General features: G+C 37.2%; 1 protein-coding gene across 2 annotated transcripts in view; it reads right to left on the bottom strand.

Annotated features, from left to right (window-relative positions):
- The window catches only part of LOC113048757 (kremen protein 1-like), a 61,066-nt gene that overhangs the window by 24,861 nt on the left and 17,811 nt on the right, over positions 1–18,394 (bottom strand). For both annotated transcript variants that reach the window (XM_026210587.1, XM_026210586.1), the window contains exon 2: positions 9,004–9,166. In XM_026210587.1, the coding sequence (XP_026066372.1) occupies positions 9,004–9,166 (163 nt within the window). The remainder of the gene's footprint in view (positions 1–9,003; positions 9,167–18,394) is intronic.

Here is an 18,394-nt window from a genome sequence, read left to right on the forward strand (position 1 = left end):
GTCCTTTTTGTTGGTTTGGCTGGTCCTTTGCTGGTTTACGCTGGTCTTTTGCTGGTTTACGCTGGTCCTTTGCTGGTTTATGCTGGTCCTTTGCTGGTTTATGCTGGTCCTTTTGCTGGTCTACGCTGGTCTTTTTGCTGGTTTACGCTGGTCCTTTGCTGGTTTACGCTGGTCTTTTTGCTGGTTTATGCTGGTCCTTTGCTGGTTTACGTTGGTCTTTTTGCTGGTTTACGCTGGTCCTTTGCTGGTTTACGCTGGTCCTTTCCTGGTTTACGCTGGTCCTTTACTGGTTTACGCTGGTCCTTTGCTGGTTTACGCTGGTCCTTTGCTGGTTTACGCTGGTCCTTTCCTGGTTTACGCTGGTCCTTTACTGGTTTACGCTGGTCTTTTTGCTGGTTTACGCTGGTCCTTTGCTGGTTTACGTTGGTCTTTTTGCTGGTTTACGTTGGTCTTTTTGCTGGTTTACGCTGGTTCTTTGCTGGTTTACGCTGGTCATATGCTGATTTTTTCAACAGGGCTGTCACTAAAGAGGAAAGGCTTTTAAAGGGTGGTCAGTCAGACAGAAACACCCCCCTACAGTGCGAACCTATGTGCTTTACTGAGTTTCTTTCTCTCCTCTGCTCTGTCCTGTATATTCAAGCATGTTCTCCTCTAGGTCTGTGTCTGCACGAATGCCCGGGCAAGGCTTTTGTTCCTTTCCAGACAGTGACCTGCAGAGTTTTCTTTCTTTGTCTGCTTTAAAACCCCTTTAAGCTCTCTGGGGTGTACTTTAAACCCTGATGCCAAACCCCAGAAAGCCATCAAACAGGGTATTGATTACATGCTCACAGCCAGACGAGGCAGTGATTGGTTAAGTACTTTGTGAACCGAACATTGAACTTAAAGAGCCCACGCCATCAGAAACAACAATAATTCAGAAAAGTCATTCTGCTAGTCTTTTAGGAGTCACAATGCAACATCTCGAGCTCGACCCTGAGGCGACAGCTATCTGATTTCAGCATTGTGAGGAGGAATCAAAAGGGCATGCCACGGTCTTTTCTTCTCCTATCAAAAACACTTTCCAGCTTCTCTTCTTCTCTCTTTACAACAACCAAGTGTATTGAGTGAAGCGTCTTTTCATGTGCTTTCTTTTTTTGTGTCCGGAGAAACTTAACCTCAGGTTGGAGTCAGCTAAACATCTCCCATTTTCCCTCATTTTTTTGTCTTTTCCTTTGAGGAGAATGAGATCTGGCTTGCTAACAAACCAGAGTATGTATTTCGCCCATCAAGATCGAGAACCCCCTCCGGCATGATGGGATTTTCAATATGACTCAGTCAAATATAATGGCTACTTTGCATGGCTTTTTTGAATAATGTATTCTCCTGTTCAGGAAAGACACCTGTTTGGAGTTGAAGTCTTCAGGGCAATTGAGGTTCAATGGAGGAGATTAGATTATAAGAGAAATCTGTCTCGTTGGCAGACACATATAAACATACTCATACATCGTGCCAGGTTTCTATATGGCTTTATTTGATCCAGGCTGCCTCTGGGATCATACGGCGAGCACTTAATGGAACAGTTCACCCCAAAAATGAAATTTTCTCATTGTTTACTCACCCTCATAACTTTCTATTTTCTGAGGAATGCAAACGTTTTGGACACTTTTTAATGAAAGTGAATGAGTGAGAACTGTGGACTGCCAAGCTCCAAAGTTATATGTTATATATAAACTGTATATTTATATAAAATGGTCCTTACAACTCATATACTACATTACAAATCTTCTGAAGCCATACATCAGCCATACATCAGGCAAAATTTAAGTTAAGCACTGACAGCTTTTCTTGGCACGTTCTCAAAACTGCGAACAAATTGAAACAACTCATCTTAAATAGATCTTTTCAGTGAATCAGCGCACAAATCTCAATGATTCGTTCATGCACTTCTTGTAATTTTAACTCAAACCTGACTTAGCAACCATTAGCAGCTCACTGGACAGGAAGACTATGAAAATATCAATTTGATCATCACACAAAACTATTGTCTGTGCACAAGTCATATGGATTACATATAATTACACGGTGGTTCTTAGTCCTTTTTGAAAGCTTGAAAAATATAGTCCCCATTCAATCAATCACTTCGGCTCAAAATTTCCCTTTTTGCATTCTGTGCCAGAATCATACAGGTTTGGAATGACTAGTGTTGAGTAAATGGTGACTTATCCTTTAATTTATCCTCTAATTAATCACCTTTCTTCCCTCAAGGGTGAGAGAAAAGCAATGCAAGTGTGCAGTTCCAAGACCAGATGTAATAGGTGGCTTTGATCACCAAACGCAGGCCTATTTGCTCCAGGATTCCTCAAGTGTGTGCATATGTGTGTGCAGGAGTGTGCGTGTGCGTGTACGTGTGCATGTGTGTGTGTGTGTGTTTGTGTGTGTGTGTGTGTGTGTGTGTGTGTGTGTGTCCAGTTAAGCCTGCAGGGTCAAGTCCTTGCAGTGAATGAGTAAAGAGTCTCAGGGCCTTTCATGTGTTACCCTAATGACAGGGACATCATCTGTCCGGACTGGTTAATGGGATGGGGAATTACCCATGCGTTTGGAGATTTATAACCTCTTTAAGAAGATTGCAAGACTTTAAAACTGTTTAACCATCACCAATGAGATATCTTTTTGTGATTACTTTTCTACTGTCAAAAAGGTCATATCATGTAAATACAAAATTGTATATGTTTATACTGTTTAAAAAGTCAGAGAAAGTCTAAGACCACATTGAAAATCTGGTTCTCAACATCTAAAACCTTGAACAAAATAAATATAAAGTTAAAATATAAAATAAAAATTTGTATTAAATTAAAAGGGTCCTATTATGCTTTTTCAAAAAAATCCCTTTTTAAGAATTACAGTCTGGTTCTGGTGTTTTGTGATGTCACAAAGTGGATCATTAGACCATATCATTAAAATAAATCCTGCCTACAGAAATTTGAATGGTTGTGGAGGTGGTGAGGGGTTGAGTGCATCACACAACACGAAGACAAAGAAGTGCTGCTGTTGCCTCATGTTTTCAAAAGATATTACACATGCACCTGAATAATTAAGCATGTAAATATGTATCTTACAACTATAAAAAAAGAAATCTAAATTGCTGACAGTACAATACTAGACAATAATGTAATCTGCAGAATATGCACTTCATAAATAAATCAGTTTAACTGTATTTTACTGCAGTTTTCTCAACAGTTTCACTGCAATTCATGTTAGGATGTTAGAATTAAATAACAATAAACATAATGCATAATACGGCATATGGAACTTGCTGCTTTGGCCAGGGGCGGGGCATTACTGAAACACTGTCTAAGCTATTCGCCAATCACAATGCACTGGGACAGCTAACCAATCACAACACATTAAATTTTTTGGAAGGCGGGCCTTCGTCAAACCCGGAATTAATTGAGCTGTATGTGCCAGACTGGGGAGAAATGGATTGTAATAATGTAAATTATGTGAAAAATGGTGCGTTTTTCATACCACTCAGAATGAGGCCATGTTCTAGTACACCCCCAAAACAAAATCAAGACTTTGGGAAAAATGAAAAAAAAAAAAAAAATGGTCTTCATGTCATTCCAAACTTGTGCAACTTTCTTCTTCTGTAGAACACGAATGAAGATATTTTAAAGAATATTGGCAAGCAAAGAGTTTTGATAACCATTGACTTCCATCGTGTGTACAAAAACACAATTAATGTCTCAAAAATATCTTCTTTTTATGTTCCACAGAGGAAAGAGAATTCCAACCATTTCCATTTTTGGATGAATTATCCCTTTAGTATGCAGTTAGGCTATATTTTTTTAATGTCTACCATTTTAATTCCCAAAAGAATTTAATAATAATAAAAAAAAAACACCTGAAACAAAGCTCGGAAATAACTTAGGTCTTCTCAGTAACTTCTGAGAAACACAGATTTCTTCAGAGTATAGATGAAATCATCCGGGATCCAAAAGTACAGACATAAAAGCTGATACTGGCATGCATTTCAGTAAGAGAGAAATATGTGTACTTAAGGTTAAAATTTTTCTGTGCAGTTTTTCACAAACAAAATATAAAGCTTTTCACAGTGACCACAGATATCATTGCGACACTAAATCTGATGTGTAAGAACAATGTGTTGAGCCGTTAGCTTTTATTGCAACACTTTTTCAGCATTATGGCCATCTGAACAGAGAGAAAACCAGCTGTTCTTGTCTGGCCTGCGTTCAAACGCTTCTTTTTAATAACTGCTTTCCGTGCACCATAATCAATAACATTTATGATAAACTTTACAATTCTGGCACAGAGCTATTCATAAAAAAACTGGGATTCTTTAACAACAAAAGCGTGTAAAATCTATAATAGGGTAAGACTAAAAAAATAGCTTTTTCCTGAACGCCGACCTCAGCCACACTATTAGCCCACTGCAGCTAACTAGCATCCAAAGCAAATATAAGCAAGGGAAATTTGCCTAATATACTCCGAGCCAAGCTCGGTCAACATGGCAAACATATGCTGCAGCAGCAGTGAGACTCATGTACACGTGCTGAGATCTACTACTAAATCAAATAAAAATAATAAAGCAGGTATGATACACAATGATATACTTTTTAACGTAGCTAAAACAGTTATTTTACATCTCAATAAGCGGACTGCAAGAGTTGTTAGGACAAAGCTATTCGATGCACAGTCCTAATTTGAGATGCTTATCCAACTCTTTTGAGAGACGGAGTTTAATGTATCTATATCACACACAAACACTCTCGATTTAACCACGACAATTCAAGCCCGCCTCGCTGAACTGACATCTGAAAGTGGACAACAACCACTCAATTTCACAGCTAAGTAAACAGCAGTGTAAACAGAATTGCTTGACGGTTGCTTGCACTTTCGCTTAAGCTAAAGTTTCGACAGCTTGAGGATGGAAAATGAAACATTAAAGTAACATACAAAGCAGCAACACACACAAATCTAAAGACTTTTAATGAATACTTCAATTAATGTTGACCAGGACCTCAATATCCCAAGGTACACAGAACTATTCAACAAATTCAAAAAATGAATGGCTAAAATGTAAAATATCCTTACAAAGAGTACTGTGATGGATCCATAATACTTTGTTGGTAATAATACCATTGATTTACACGAACTCTATTGATACCAATGGTTTACACAATGTATCTTACATTTGCCATGTCTATGTATCACAGTTTTAACATGGTTTTTCAAGGTACTTCAAAGAATACCCTAGTAAAACAATGGCACAGGTCAAAAAAGTCTTGTTGTTGCACTGAATACACAGCATTTGCAAAACAAAACCTTCTGCTTCTATTAAAGGGATTTACTTAAAACCTCAATTAAGCATTGCTTTTAGTGTACTATTAAAGGTTAAGTGAGATTTACGATTGCTCTATCTGAAAAAGGCTGTGGATAACAGGTCTGAGAGGAAGCTGATGAGTTTTAGACCTTTGCCTCATTCATGATTAACAGGACGCTTCCTCTCAAGCCCATCTCTCAATGTTTTCACAGCTCACAATAAAGATGAAATGTGAGGGATATTGGGACTTGGCATCTCCATTACTCTCTCGCTCTCTGGCTCTCCCAACAAGCCGAGACTGCAGTTCCTCCTTTCAAATCAAATGGTGTGTAGACCAGAAAACAAAGACACGCAAACAGTTTATGACATCATTAAAGAAACACACACTTGCAGCTTTCCAGAAGCATTCCTCTCTTACACGAAACCGAGACCATAAAAACACGCTCTACACAAACAACACTTGACATATTTTTAAAAACATACACCTGTCTCCTTTTCCTTGACGCTTAAAAACTACTCTCCTTTTGATCAGGAGTGAACTTCATACCATATTTACAGAGAGAGATAGATCTGTTCTAAAATCTGTTATGATACAGAAAGACATTCCTATATACACACCCAGCAGACATAAGATCATGCAACCGTGTGTCTAAAATCAACACTGGTGTTCCTGACGGTGATCTTGCTCTCTTCACTTAATCTCTGTCTGCCGCTCCGAATCCGGCTTTCACTTCCCATATCATACAGTCTGCTGGACCGAAACACACACACATAGAGTCACCGCAGCACCCCTCCTCGTGGCTGGACAGAAACAGACAGGCCGCTTTAAAGGAACTGTCACGTACTCACCCTTCCTTCTAATGGAGAACAGAAAATATATAGAGAAGTTGAAAAGGGAAGAGTGACATTTCTCCAGCCTGGCCAAACCTGCTATGTTGAACTTTTTATCGGGTTTCAAAAATTGTGTTGAGCACTTACTCTGGACTCAAGGATAAGGGACTAACTCAAAACAGATTAAACCAGCAAATAAAACTTAGTTAAGTGTGTTTCTAGATAGATAGATAGACAGACAGACAGACTGAAAAGGATGAATGGATGGATGGATGGAAAGAAAAAATATGGTTGGATGGGTGGAAATAAAAAGAGATGGATGGATGGATGAAATTAGATAGATATGTAGATAGATAGACAGACAGATAGAAAAGGATGAATGGATGACAGACAAAAGATTGAATGAATGGATTGGATGGATGGATGGAACGAAAAAAGAGATGGCTGATAGACAGAAAGGATGGATGGAAGGATGAAATTAGATAGATAGATAGATAGATAGATAGATAGATAGATAGATAGATAGATAGATAGATAGATAGATAGATAGATAGATAGATAGATAGAAAAGGATGAATGGATGACAGACAAAGGATTGAATGGATGGATGGATGGATGGATGGAAAGAAAAAAAGAGATGGATGGATGGGTGGATGGAAGGAAATAAAAAAAGATGGTTGGATGGGTGGAAATAAAAAGAGATGGATGGATGGATGAAATTAGATAGATATGTAGATAGATAGACAGACAGACAGAAAGACAGACAGATAGAAAAGGATGAATGGATGACAGACAAAAGATTGAATGAATGGATTGGATGGATGGATGGAACGAAAAAAGAGATGGATGGATGGGTGGAAATAAAAAGAGATGGATGATAGACAGAAAGGATGGATGGAAGGATGAAATTAGATAGATAGATAGATAGATAGATAGATAGATAGATAGATAGATAGATAGATAGATAGATAGATAGATAGATAGATAGATAGATAGATAGACAGACAGAAAAGGATGAATGGATGACAGACAAAGGATTGAATGGATGGATGGATGGATGGAAAGAAAAAAAGATGGTTGGATGGGTGGAAATAAAAAGAGATGGATGGATGGATGAAATTAGATAGATAGATAGATAGATAGATAGATAGATAGATAGATAGATAGATAGATAGATAGATAGATAGATAGATAGATAGATAGATAGAAAAGGATGAATGGATGACAGACAAGATTGAATGGATGGATGGATGGATGGATGGATGGAAAAAAAGAGATGGATGGATGGGTGGAAATAAAAAGAGATGGATGATAGACAGAAAGGATGGATGGAAGGATGAAATTATATAGATAGATGATAGATAGATAGAAAAGGATGAATGAATGACAGACAAAAGATTGGATGGATGGAAAAAAAAGATGGATGGATGGGTGGAAATAAAAAGACAGACAGAGAGACAGACAGACAGATAGATAGATAGATAGATAGATAGATAGATAGATAGATAGATAGATAGATAGATAGATAGATAGATAGATAGATAGATAGATAGATAGATAGATAGATAGATAAAAAATAAAAACCGTATAGGATTCAAGAAATGTAGCAGTATAAACAATGGCATGATTTTCTTCTTTGGGTGAACTGTGTCTTGAATCATTGAAGAGTTCAGCAGAAGTGTGCTCTATAAATGTCATCTCTCATCTCCACTCTCTACATCGTCAGTCCGAGGAGTAACAGAACAGCTGAAGAAACTGTGAGAAACTCTAAACTCCAGCAGATTTAGAAAACACTGCTACTCAGCCAGGAAAAGGGGATTTTTTTAATGAAACTTGACAAACTTTATAAACAGTGTAAAGATGGAATATTGTGTTACAACACGCGTGCACGAACCAACAGCTCCAGCATACTGTAATCTATCTGTGATCAGAATACCAGTGTGTATATTCCAGAAACAGGCCTATGACAGTAATGTTTTATTTCTTGCATTGTGGGTTAGCTCGTGCATCTATAATACACATGAAGCTGAGGAGAGAGAGAGGCTATCGGTCATCTGCGCTGTCGCTCTGCTGCTTTTTTCCCGGGACAGAGGGATTTGAAGCGACTTTGCAAAAGTAAACTCTTCGAGCCCTGCTGAGTCCACATAATGACAGGCACAAAAACATTAACCTACGCTCATGGACCACAGTCAAACACTGCAGTGTGATGTTCTGAGAAACCAAACAAATTCAGAATAATTTAGTATGGTGGTTTAAAGACTAAACCTGTTTTTAGGATGCTTTTACAGTAGATATAAATATAGTTCTCGGTCGGCAAAGACAAAGAGACCTACAGATGAATAAAACATCTGTAATGTTGAGGATGTGAATGTTTTAGACACTAACACTCTTAAAACACATCGCCAAAAAAAAAAAAAAAAATCACACAGTGTCTCTCACGATGTCCCTCTTGGTTATTTTCACTTATTTAAAGGAACAGTCCCCTGAATAATTCTGCAGATTCTTTTAATGACTTGTACAAATACAAGTACAAGTACAAATGTTCCAAACTAACAAGTTTTTTTTCCTCCCCATCATTATTTCTGGTCCTTCAATTCTTAAAAGATTATTCTTTTTTATCTTAGTGTGTTTTTCTTCTATAAACAGCCTTCTGCGGTATGAAAAGTTTCCATGCATTCAAAAAATAACCTTTATTTTAGGAGTGTACTAATGTCATTTCGTATTCTTTGAGAATCCTGGAGTGACATGTATTTTTTGCAATGCTAAACTTCTGCAAATTCACATTCATTATGCAAAATTCTACATAACACTATGTTTTTGCTATCCTTCCATCCTGACAGTTTTTGCCTGACCTGCAGAAGTTGTGTGGTCCCAGGCCTCCTTCTCCGTTGGGGTATTTGATGGTGTTGTATGGATGCTGGAAAGTCTCATTCCAGAAAAGGCACGGTCTTCCTCCTTCCAGACTTGTCTGGTTCTGTCCACCTCTGTAGTCCTCTCCATTTGCTGTATAACACTCTGAGAGACACCAAAGAAAATATCCTTTTAATCCAAACGTTCAGATGTAAATGCAGCACGTTTCATCCAGAAAACTGTAGGTAGCTAGTACAAACAGAAATTTTCAGAAAACGTCCTACAGAATTTGATAGAGATCAGTTTGCGGTTATGGTAATTTTGAGTTTGACACTCAAATTCTCATAGTTAGATGTTATTGCATCTGTTAGCATGCAAGTCTGACTGCAAACTAATTCCATAAGCGTGCAACAGTCAAGTGAAAAGATGGTCATATCACTTACCCTTCTCTAAACCCCTAGCAAAAAGCTACAAAAAAAGATGAAGGCAAACCATATGGACCCTTTTCTCAACCAAAAACAAGAGACCCAGGACTTATGCACAGTCAAAATAAACAAGAGGGTAACTCTTCCATCAAAGGGTATCTGCTGCTGTTTCTAAGCTCTAGACTTCAAAGCATCGCATTTTCGACTGAGTTCTGGTTTGAATGATGGAAGCTGGTATGGTATGCATCTCAAAATATCCGATAACATCTCCAAAAGCCAACAAAATTAAAATGTGCAAAAAATAGCATCTCATTTAATTATTATTAATAATAAGTTACCTAGATTTTCCATTCACATTGCCATGATGTTCTGGGTGGTTGCTTCCTAGGTCAATTCCAAATTATGAGCTCAAATTCTGATATTAAGATATTAATTCTACACTTGAAAAATAAAGGTCGGTTTCAAAATTATGCAAAAAAAAAAAAAAAAAAAAAAAAAAACGACATTTAAAGAATATTTTCCACTAGAAAGAACATTCGGAACAATTTCATAGATTTTAGAGTTTTTATTTTTTATAAAATGACAATAAAGAACCTTTGTTTCTAAGGTGACATTTTCACTAATCTTATACACACATACTAATAAACGTATTATAGTATTGCCGATATTTCCAGCGTTTTGGAGCACAGGGAAGATTCAGAGCAGAGTTGTCTAGATGCACCACTGATGTGGGCTGAGACCTCCCTTCAGGGGATGAGTACAGGGCAGAAACCACACAGCTTCCCTAAACAAATTAACTGAATGTCATTAATCAAAGGCAGTTAACATACCTCATGCAGGACTGCCTCAAATGAGAGCTCACCGATAATCATTTTGCTCTGTGCGAGGCTTGCTTGCCTCAAAAAGGGCAAATGCTTTCCGGTGGCTGGCTCTAGAAAAGGCACATTCGTGCAAATGGATGTAGGATGCAGCTACATGTGTGTACGCTGTTGCACACAGTTGTATGCAATCAGAAAATACAGCCCTAAAAGCCGCAGAACACTTGGACGGCGTCCAGGCAGCACTGCGGAGGACATGCTCGCTGGAATCAAGAAGAAAGAAAACCAGGCCTCATTAAAACATGAACTCACAGGCTTTGCTTTTTGGGTGTGATGTAGATTTTAATTAAAGTCATGCAGGTGGCAAGACTCAGAAACAACCCCTGCAGGGACATTAACACTGTTGGGTTTCTGGAATTACGATGACCATATTTTAGTTTTTTTTTTTACAAAAAATCTGTATGTTCTCAATATTAATATGTGGTTTGCTCAACTTGAATGAACTGATGCATGCACAACTTATTATTTTGGGATATATTTATTAATTTATTTGACCAATTAAAAAAGTAAAACATATTGTGATAATTTGATAATTTTGTTACTTTTGATCACTTTTATGTTTCCTTGTTGAATAAAAATATTCATATTTTATGTATATATATAGTATAAAAACAAATTCTAACAATTCAACAAAAATATTTTGTATATTTAAAATACACATATATAGGTAACACTTATTTGGTTTAAATATTTTATGAATTAAAGTTTTAATTAATATTTGTAATTTAATGTATCCAAACCAAAAAAATAAAATAAAATTATATATATATATATATATATATATATATATATATATATATATATATATATATATATATATATATATATATATTTTTTTTTTTTTTTATTTATTTATTTTTTTTATAGCTGTTCAAAACAAATTTTTTTTTAATGTTTATACATTAAATAAGGATGCAGTAATGCCTTTCTGGCAAACGAGTGAATGTTCAATAAGTTAAATATATACTTTAACATAATTTGTTTGTATGTTGGTTGGGACAATTGGAGACGTGCTGTCAGGATATTACTTTAGAAAGTCTTAGAGGTAGAATAAATGATGGGACAATATGACAGTGAGTAAATCCTTTATGACAACTTTATGGCAGCATTAATCCCGACACACTTGCAGTGACAGACTTAGGCAGCAGATTGACATTCATAAAGGATGGCAATAAATAACGTGTGAGCGGATGGTGTTGTCATTTCCGTCAAGGGTCGTCTGATGCTTCTGCTGTGGCGTGAAGCTCTGGGAGTTTACTGTGCACTAGAGAGCCACACATCTCCCAGAGCAATCACGATTTCCTCTTTGTAATCTTGGACAGAGTTACTGCCAGCCGAACCATGCATTACTAATGGGATGGATGTCCTTCTTACCCACTCTCTGTGCAACACAGGGCTCATTATTCCTATTTATGCTCACCTGCAGAAGGCAAAAGTCACTTGAAGAGCAACTTTGTAACAAATAACCCTGATGTCGCAGATGCATCGGGTCACAAACCAGCAGACATCTTTCTGCTGTGGCTAACCTCGGCAGAAAAGCTTTCCAGACGGGATGGCTGAAATAAGAAGGACCCGAGGAAGGGTAGCAATTAGCAGCAGCTTAACTTGATGTGGTCGGTAAAGTTGCGGCAGCGAGATGATAAGAAGGTCCATCATTGAGATGACTAGGTAGTCAAAACCCAGTGTGGGTTGCTGCGGCATTCAAAGAGACACTGTTTGGGAAAAAACTTGCCCGTTTGCACTTGTAGGTTCCTGAGGACGAGCTTTCCCCCGTAATAACATTACCTCCACTCCGTCATCAAGTTTTCCCCGTGATGCTGTGTGATGCCTTTGTTGTGGTTGGATCACAGGCCTTGATGGGAAACAGAGTCTCGGCCGCATGAAAGAGCAAATGGAAAAAGAAAACTATAAAATGCAAGTACATCAACAGAAAAAGAAGCTCAAGAGAAACGAACAGAAGTGGATTATGCACTAGTGTGAGTTAGTTGCTCTGTTATTATATGTGAAAGCTGCTAAGTGCTTCCTTATTGAGTTTCTGATGTGCTCATCAGAGAATAGAAAACAGTACACGTTTATGAAAAAAAAAGGCAAATAAATTAGATTCATTGTGTCTGTGACAGCCGAAGGCACCAGGATTCACCGGGGACACACGTCTCAATTAAATGCGGAGGAGAATAGATAAGTCAATTCTTTGTCTTTAAAGCAACAGTTCCCCCCGAAAACGAAAACTGTCATTTACTCACCCTCGTGTCATTTCACACTTTCTTTAATTTGTGGAACAAGTGTAGTTGAATACATTAAATCAGTGGCTCTGAATAAGAAGGCCGGGATCCATTGGGGAACTCCAGATGATTTAAAATAATAAATAAGGATTCAAATACGCCAAAATATTTCTCAAGAACTGTGTTTGAAAAAGACCTGTATATATGAGGAAGCCTATTTTTATAAGTCTGATTTCTAGACCTATTGGAATCCGTATAAAAAATAGCAAACGACTGAAAAATTGATGGGCCTCGGCCTAAATGCTCTCTTCTATTCAATAAAACTGAATGCTGCAAGACAGTTTCCCAAAATGGTTCTAAAAATGGTAAAATAACAGCACAACAGTAACATACCGTAAAAGTGGTGTGCATGACTTTTTGGCTATATTCCAATTCTTCTGAAGCCATCAGTAAACACTCCAATTAAAGTCTACATTCACCACGAATCTAACTCCCACCAATTCAAATTTCTCACATTACACTACACAAAGTTGTCACTAGGGCGGTACCTTTTCATAAGGCACATCGTTGTACCTAAAGAGTCCATATTAGTAGCTAAAAGGTACAAAAGTGTTTGTTTTGAAAAGGTACCGCCTCTAGTGACAGCTTTTGTACCTTTTTTCTGCGAGTGTATGATGATACACACACATGAGAACCAATGGTGATTGACATCATGAACACTTTTTAAGGCAGCTTTGTTAACTATAATTGAAATAAAACCTAAATAACATAAATATTAGATGAACATTAGAAAAATGTGTTACTAAAATTAGTAAAATGTGAAATAAAAATAAAAAAACGTATAAAAAAACGAAAGCACATAACAAAATAACTGAAACTTTAAAATAAAAATAACAGTAAATAAAGTCATGCATAGTATATGAATAACACTACCTTAAGGAAATGAGCAGTCTTAGCAATCAAGTTCATTTGATATTATGTTCCACAAAGATTTTCGGATTGCATGAGGTTGAGTAAATGATTTTGGGGTGAACTAACTTAGTTTAGTTAAGTAAAGTAAAATGCATCTAAGACGTCTACAGGATGTCTTGATCTCTGTAATGCACTGGGAGGGAGGTGAGCTAATTCACCAGGACACTGTGCTTCCTCTGGGTTTCGTTCGGTGTCACACTGAATGGAGTGAGGAGACAAAGGCCCGAGGCTAAAACGATTTCTCACTCCAACTAGCTTTAGCCAGCCCTGAGCTCGACTGAGAACGTGGCAGGCCTGTGACACAAGCAGAGAAAATGATTATGTATAAAAGTGACAGTGCCAAACCATCCGCCACATCATATGAAACGCTCACCGAGTCTATCTGCCGCAGGGGATGCGCTTTCATTACAAACCGACAACAACTGGACAAACTTCAATGACAAATAACCACTTTAAGTCTGGAAACAGAAACCTCTCGACTATATTATCAAAAGCAGATCCCATTAAGAGAACATGATTCGAAGCGATGTATGTGTCATTCTGCATCGTGGCTACTATGGTCCTTCCAAGCCTTACAACCGGTGGGATGTGACCTAAAAATGGGTCAAAGAACTGTTCTGACAGGGCTGGAAAAAAACAATGCTTAATGCAAATGATATACTCCAAGTAGCCACGTAATCATGCATAGTTTTGATATAATAAGTCTCAGCATTCTGGTATACAGCCAAAGTAGACAGATGCAAACAAGGGCATTTTGCATGCATGGCAAGAAACAAACTACACAAGGTTAAAAAAAATAAAAATAGATGCATTAAAAAATACTATCTTCAAACGAAACATTATCATGATTCATGCTATCATGCTTTATCATCAATTTTAGGCATTTTGCTGATAAGTTCTCGGTCTGCCATCAGAAGTGGGGCTTTTATTTTGAAATTATTAAGAACCTACAGTAATTGATAAACATTTAATTCAACTTTGGTGAATCCATCTGTGAGACTTTCTAATTATGCACAACATGCATAAAAATGCCACAAAAAATTCAATTTTTGGGGGAAAAATTCTATAAGAGGATTACAGAATCAAGAAGTTCCTATCAAGATAGTATAAATAAAAATATATATATATATTTTTTTATCAAGTTCAAACTCTTTGTTCAAGTTGATTGATTAAAAAAAAATCATTTCTAATAATTTTAGTAAAATAAATGTAAGTGCATGCACAAAAAGTCATGCATGTGTTATGTATTATTTTTAAAATAAAATAAAGCAGTATATAGGTCTATATCAGCTGTACATCAGCTAACTGCCACCCTACTCTCTAAGATGTAAGCATTAAAAAATCCAAAACATTTTGTACAGCATATCTTCACAGACCTAAATCAAAACCAGTACAGGACAACCGGTGAATGACTTTTACCTAGAGCTAATATCATCATAACTAAAATAAAATAGCACCTTCCAAAGTAGATCTCATTCACAAAACCCCAAACTTCAGCATGATATACTGTAAAATCAAGCAGGTTCAGAACTTACACATTCACCTGAACCTTCTCTAACCTCTCCATGACTCTCTTATACACTGCACATTATTCAATCTGTTCCCTTTAATGGTAAAAGTGAGCAGCGTGTGCTGCTTTTGAAGAGTATAAATAGAATGAGAAACACCTTGAGGCAGACAACAATTTTAAGGCAATTTGGCTTGTTGCAACTTTCCCGGAAGGTGAGAATTCGTTTAAAAAGTCTTTAGCAGAGATTGGAATGACGCATTATTGGTTTAACGGGATAGTTCACCGAAAAAAAAATCAATTACAAACCTGTATAAAAAACATCTGAAATCGTCCTAGCTACTCTTTTTCCAATGTGGACGAGATGTTTAAACAGTATAAACCGCATGAAAACAGTGACTAACAGAAAAATAAAGTCATGCATGTCTGGAATCATTACGAGAGAGAGTAAAGGATTTCTATCAACCACCACAGGGAAAAAATAAGCTGAATGGGTGATGAATAATAAAGGTCTTGAATGAACAGTCACAGGGGTTTAGCTGATGTGCCGGCCAACACACACAAGTGCCTGACACTCTGAAATTGTTCTTTCATGCGTAGACATCCTCTCTTGCAGCGGGAATCCTCCAACGCTACATCTGGGCTCTCAGAGTCCAGCTGGATGAAAACTGACACAATCCACAAGCTTCGCCGCCATCTTTCATCTGCACAATCCATAAAGAGAACAAAAGCTCATGGGCTGCGACGTGAAAGTGGGACCACAAGAGGTTAAATAAATAGAAGTGGAAATGGCAGACTGACTTAGCACACGCCACTGACACCAACTCAAACCGACCCTGACAGGAAAGTAAACAACGGGGGAATATCACAGATGAAAGCAAAGAAAAATATACTGTGGCTGTAACATGGTACAGTGATGGAGTCACATAATACCATGGTAATGTCATGCAGTTCTGTATAAACCATAGTACATTTTCATATATTGTACTATGACACTTAGGTACATCAAATATGGCATTACTGTGGAATCAAGTGGTATGACTGTTTTGAGGTTTTTGTTCATAACTTGGGTGTTATAAAATTTAAGTTAAGTATTTAAGTTCCAAACAACAATAAAAAAAATCATCAAATCAAATGAGAGTACTTTGCATTTGCAAGCTATTTAAATCATTCAAGTAGCCAAAAAGCAGACATTACCATTTGTTTATTTTTTATACAAAAATATTTTTGCCAAAAAAAATTTTTTTTGCAAAAATTACAATACTGTGACATATACATCACGATTTTTAAAAGTCAGTGGACAGTAATATTTTTATTTATTTTATTTTTTAGAAAGAACATAATTCTTTCCTTCAGGAAGGTTGATCAAAGGTGACAGTACAGTATATTGTTACAAATATTGCAAAGGTTTCTATTATTATAACTATTTTCAACACTGACGACAATAAGAAACGATTTTTCGAGAATGGAGAAATCAAAATTTTAGAACAATTTTTAAAATTCAGTGCAATCTTCTGTAAAAGTTGTAACAAGGAAAGATTAGTTGATCGGCTGAGCTCTAAAAGCTTCAAATTGAGATGCACCTGAAATGATAAAGCACAAGTCTCAGCAATAAACGGAAAGAGAAAGAAAGCTAAATAAACAAACAAAGAGTCTATAAAAAGCCAGAGAGCATTAGAAAAAGAAGGAAAGATCTCATTGCAAGTCCTTCTTTCCTCAAGTGCCCCAAATTTCCTCACAGATTGAGTTGAGCTTGTGAGGTAACAGCCGGTTTAGTTTACATTTCCTTTCGTCATGGAGGGGGTCACGAAGCCAAGACTCGTAAAATTAACAGCAAAACAAAAAAGATAGAGCCCACGCTAGGGTCATGTTCACTTTCCAAAACTGCTCAAGCCAGCCTTTGAAGTGCAACCCTAACTGCCAAATGAGCCTGCATATAAACACACAACCAGAATCTGAGACATGTGTGGGTTGTGTAAGCCTGTACTAATGTACACCGGAGAGCTAAAACATGCCGTCTAACCCGTCAGCTTCATCAAAGGTTGTAGATAGTTGCAACGTCCTGAACTGACTGAACTGTGTTGAGTCCCTTAGCTCAGTATCTGCACACATCAACATTAGCAAGACGTGATAACAAACACGACTCTCTAACACTAAAGCGAGTGGCAGCATGTGGGTGTATTCTTATTGTAGAAAAGCATGGTTGAGTAAAACAACTCCTACGAAATCTAGCATACAGAGACCTCTGATACAGACAATGGAAAAGCATGCATGAATTAGCTTCTTCCCACAGCATTCCTCCATTTTCAGGATCATTCCTATGTCTATGCCTCTTGTTCTCCCCATCCATTAACGGAAAGAGTGAAAGAAAGCTGTCGACTGCCATCATATTGTAGGATTTGTCTGGGAGGACACTAGAGCTCATTGTTCCCACAGGATCTCACAATGCTTGTGTCATTTGCACCCTCTCTCTTACATCAAGACCTCTCAATGGATATCCGCCCACAGATCCTTGATTATTTTAGGCGCTATTACCCAAGAAACCAATTCGTCTGGAGTTCAAGGACACAATTCTGAATCTATGAATGCATTCTTAAAACACAGATTCACTTGAGAATGAAACAAGTGTGAGTCGTTGAATCATTTACTAAATCGATTCAATTACACGGTGTCCTCTGTGCTGATAAACGCATACCTGCAAACACTACAAACAACACTCCTTTCATTCAAATTATCATTGAAAGGGCAGATTATCAATTAATAAAGATTAATTTGAATGCAGGTCCCTCCGTAATATTGTGCTATGACCTCAGTAAGCTTTTACCAAAATGCATGATTTGTCAGCTTTCCAGTATTGTGAAATGCATCACTTAATTAGCTCCATATGTATTGCTTTTTCAGATGAAGTAAACTTGCTCGGAAGCCCACCTGGTAAAGCACTGCACAGATGAGCTACGAGTTCAAAGCATGATAAAAGAGTTCAAAGACTTGTAAAAGCTTCAGAAAATGCATTTTATCCCAGGTTTGCATTACTATCAGTTAGGTTTAGGTTAAGGTTTAATAAAGGTGGTACATTATTTTCTAATGCATATAATTTACATAGCATATCAGCATCGTATATTTCAAAAGATTAAAGACAATGGGATTTTTCATGACTTAAGTGTAAAACACAGGCTAAATCTCCAACTCTGCCCTTCTGCGCAGAATTACAACACCCACATGGCCCTTAAAACATTTAGAGCATGATTTACAGCGGGGTGAAGCATATGTTTAAGCTGTTAGCAAGAGAGCAAACAACTGTGCCGATCAATAATCAGTGCTGTCAGCTACAGTATATACTCTGCTTAAACTCTGAGACTCAATAAATGTAAAGATCATCAGCCAATGTT

Source organism: Carassius auratus, chromosome 30 (genome assembly GCF_003368295.1).
Source record: "Carassius auratus strain Wakin chromosome 30, ASM336829v1, whole genome shotgun sequence".
Classification (NCBI taxonomy): Eukaryota; Metazoa; Chordata; class Actinopteri; order Cypriniformes; family Cyprinidae; genus Carassius; species Carassius auratus.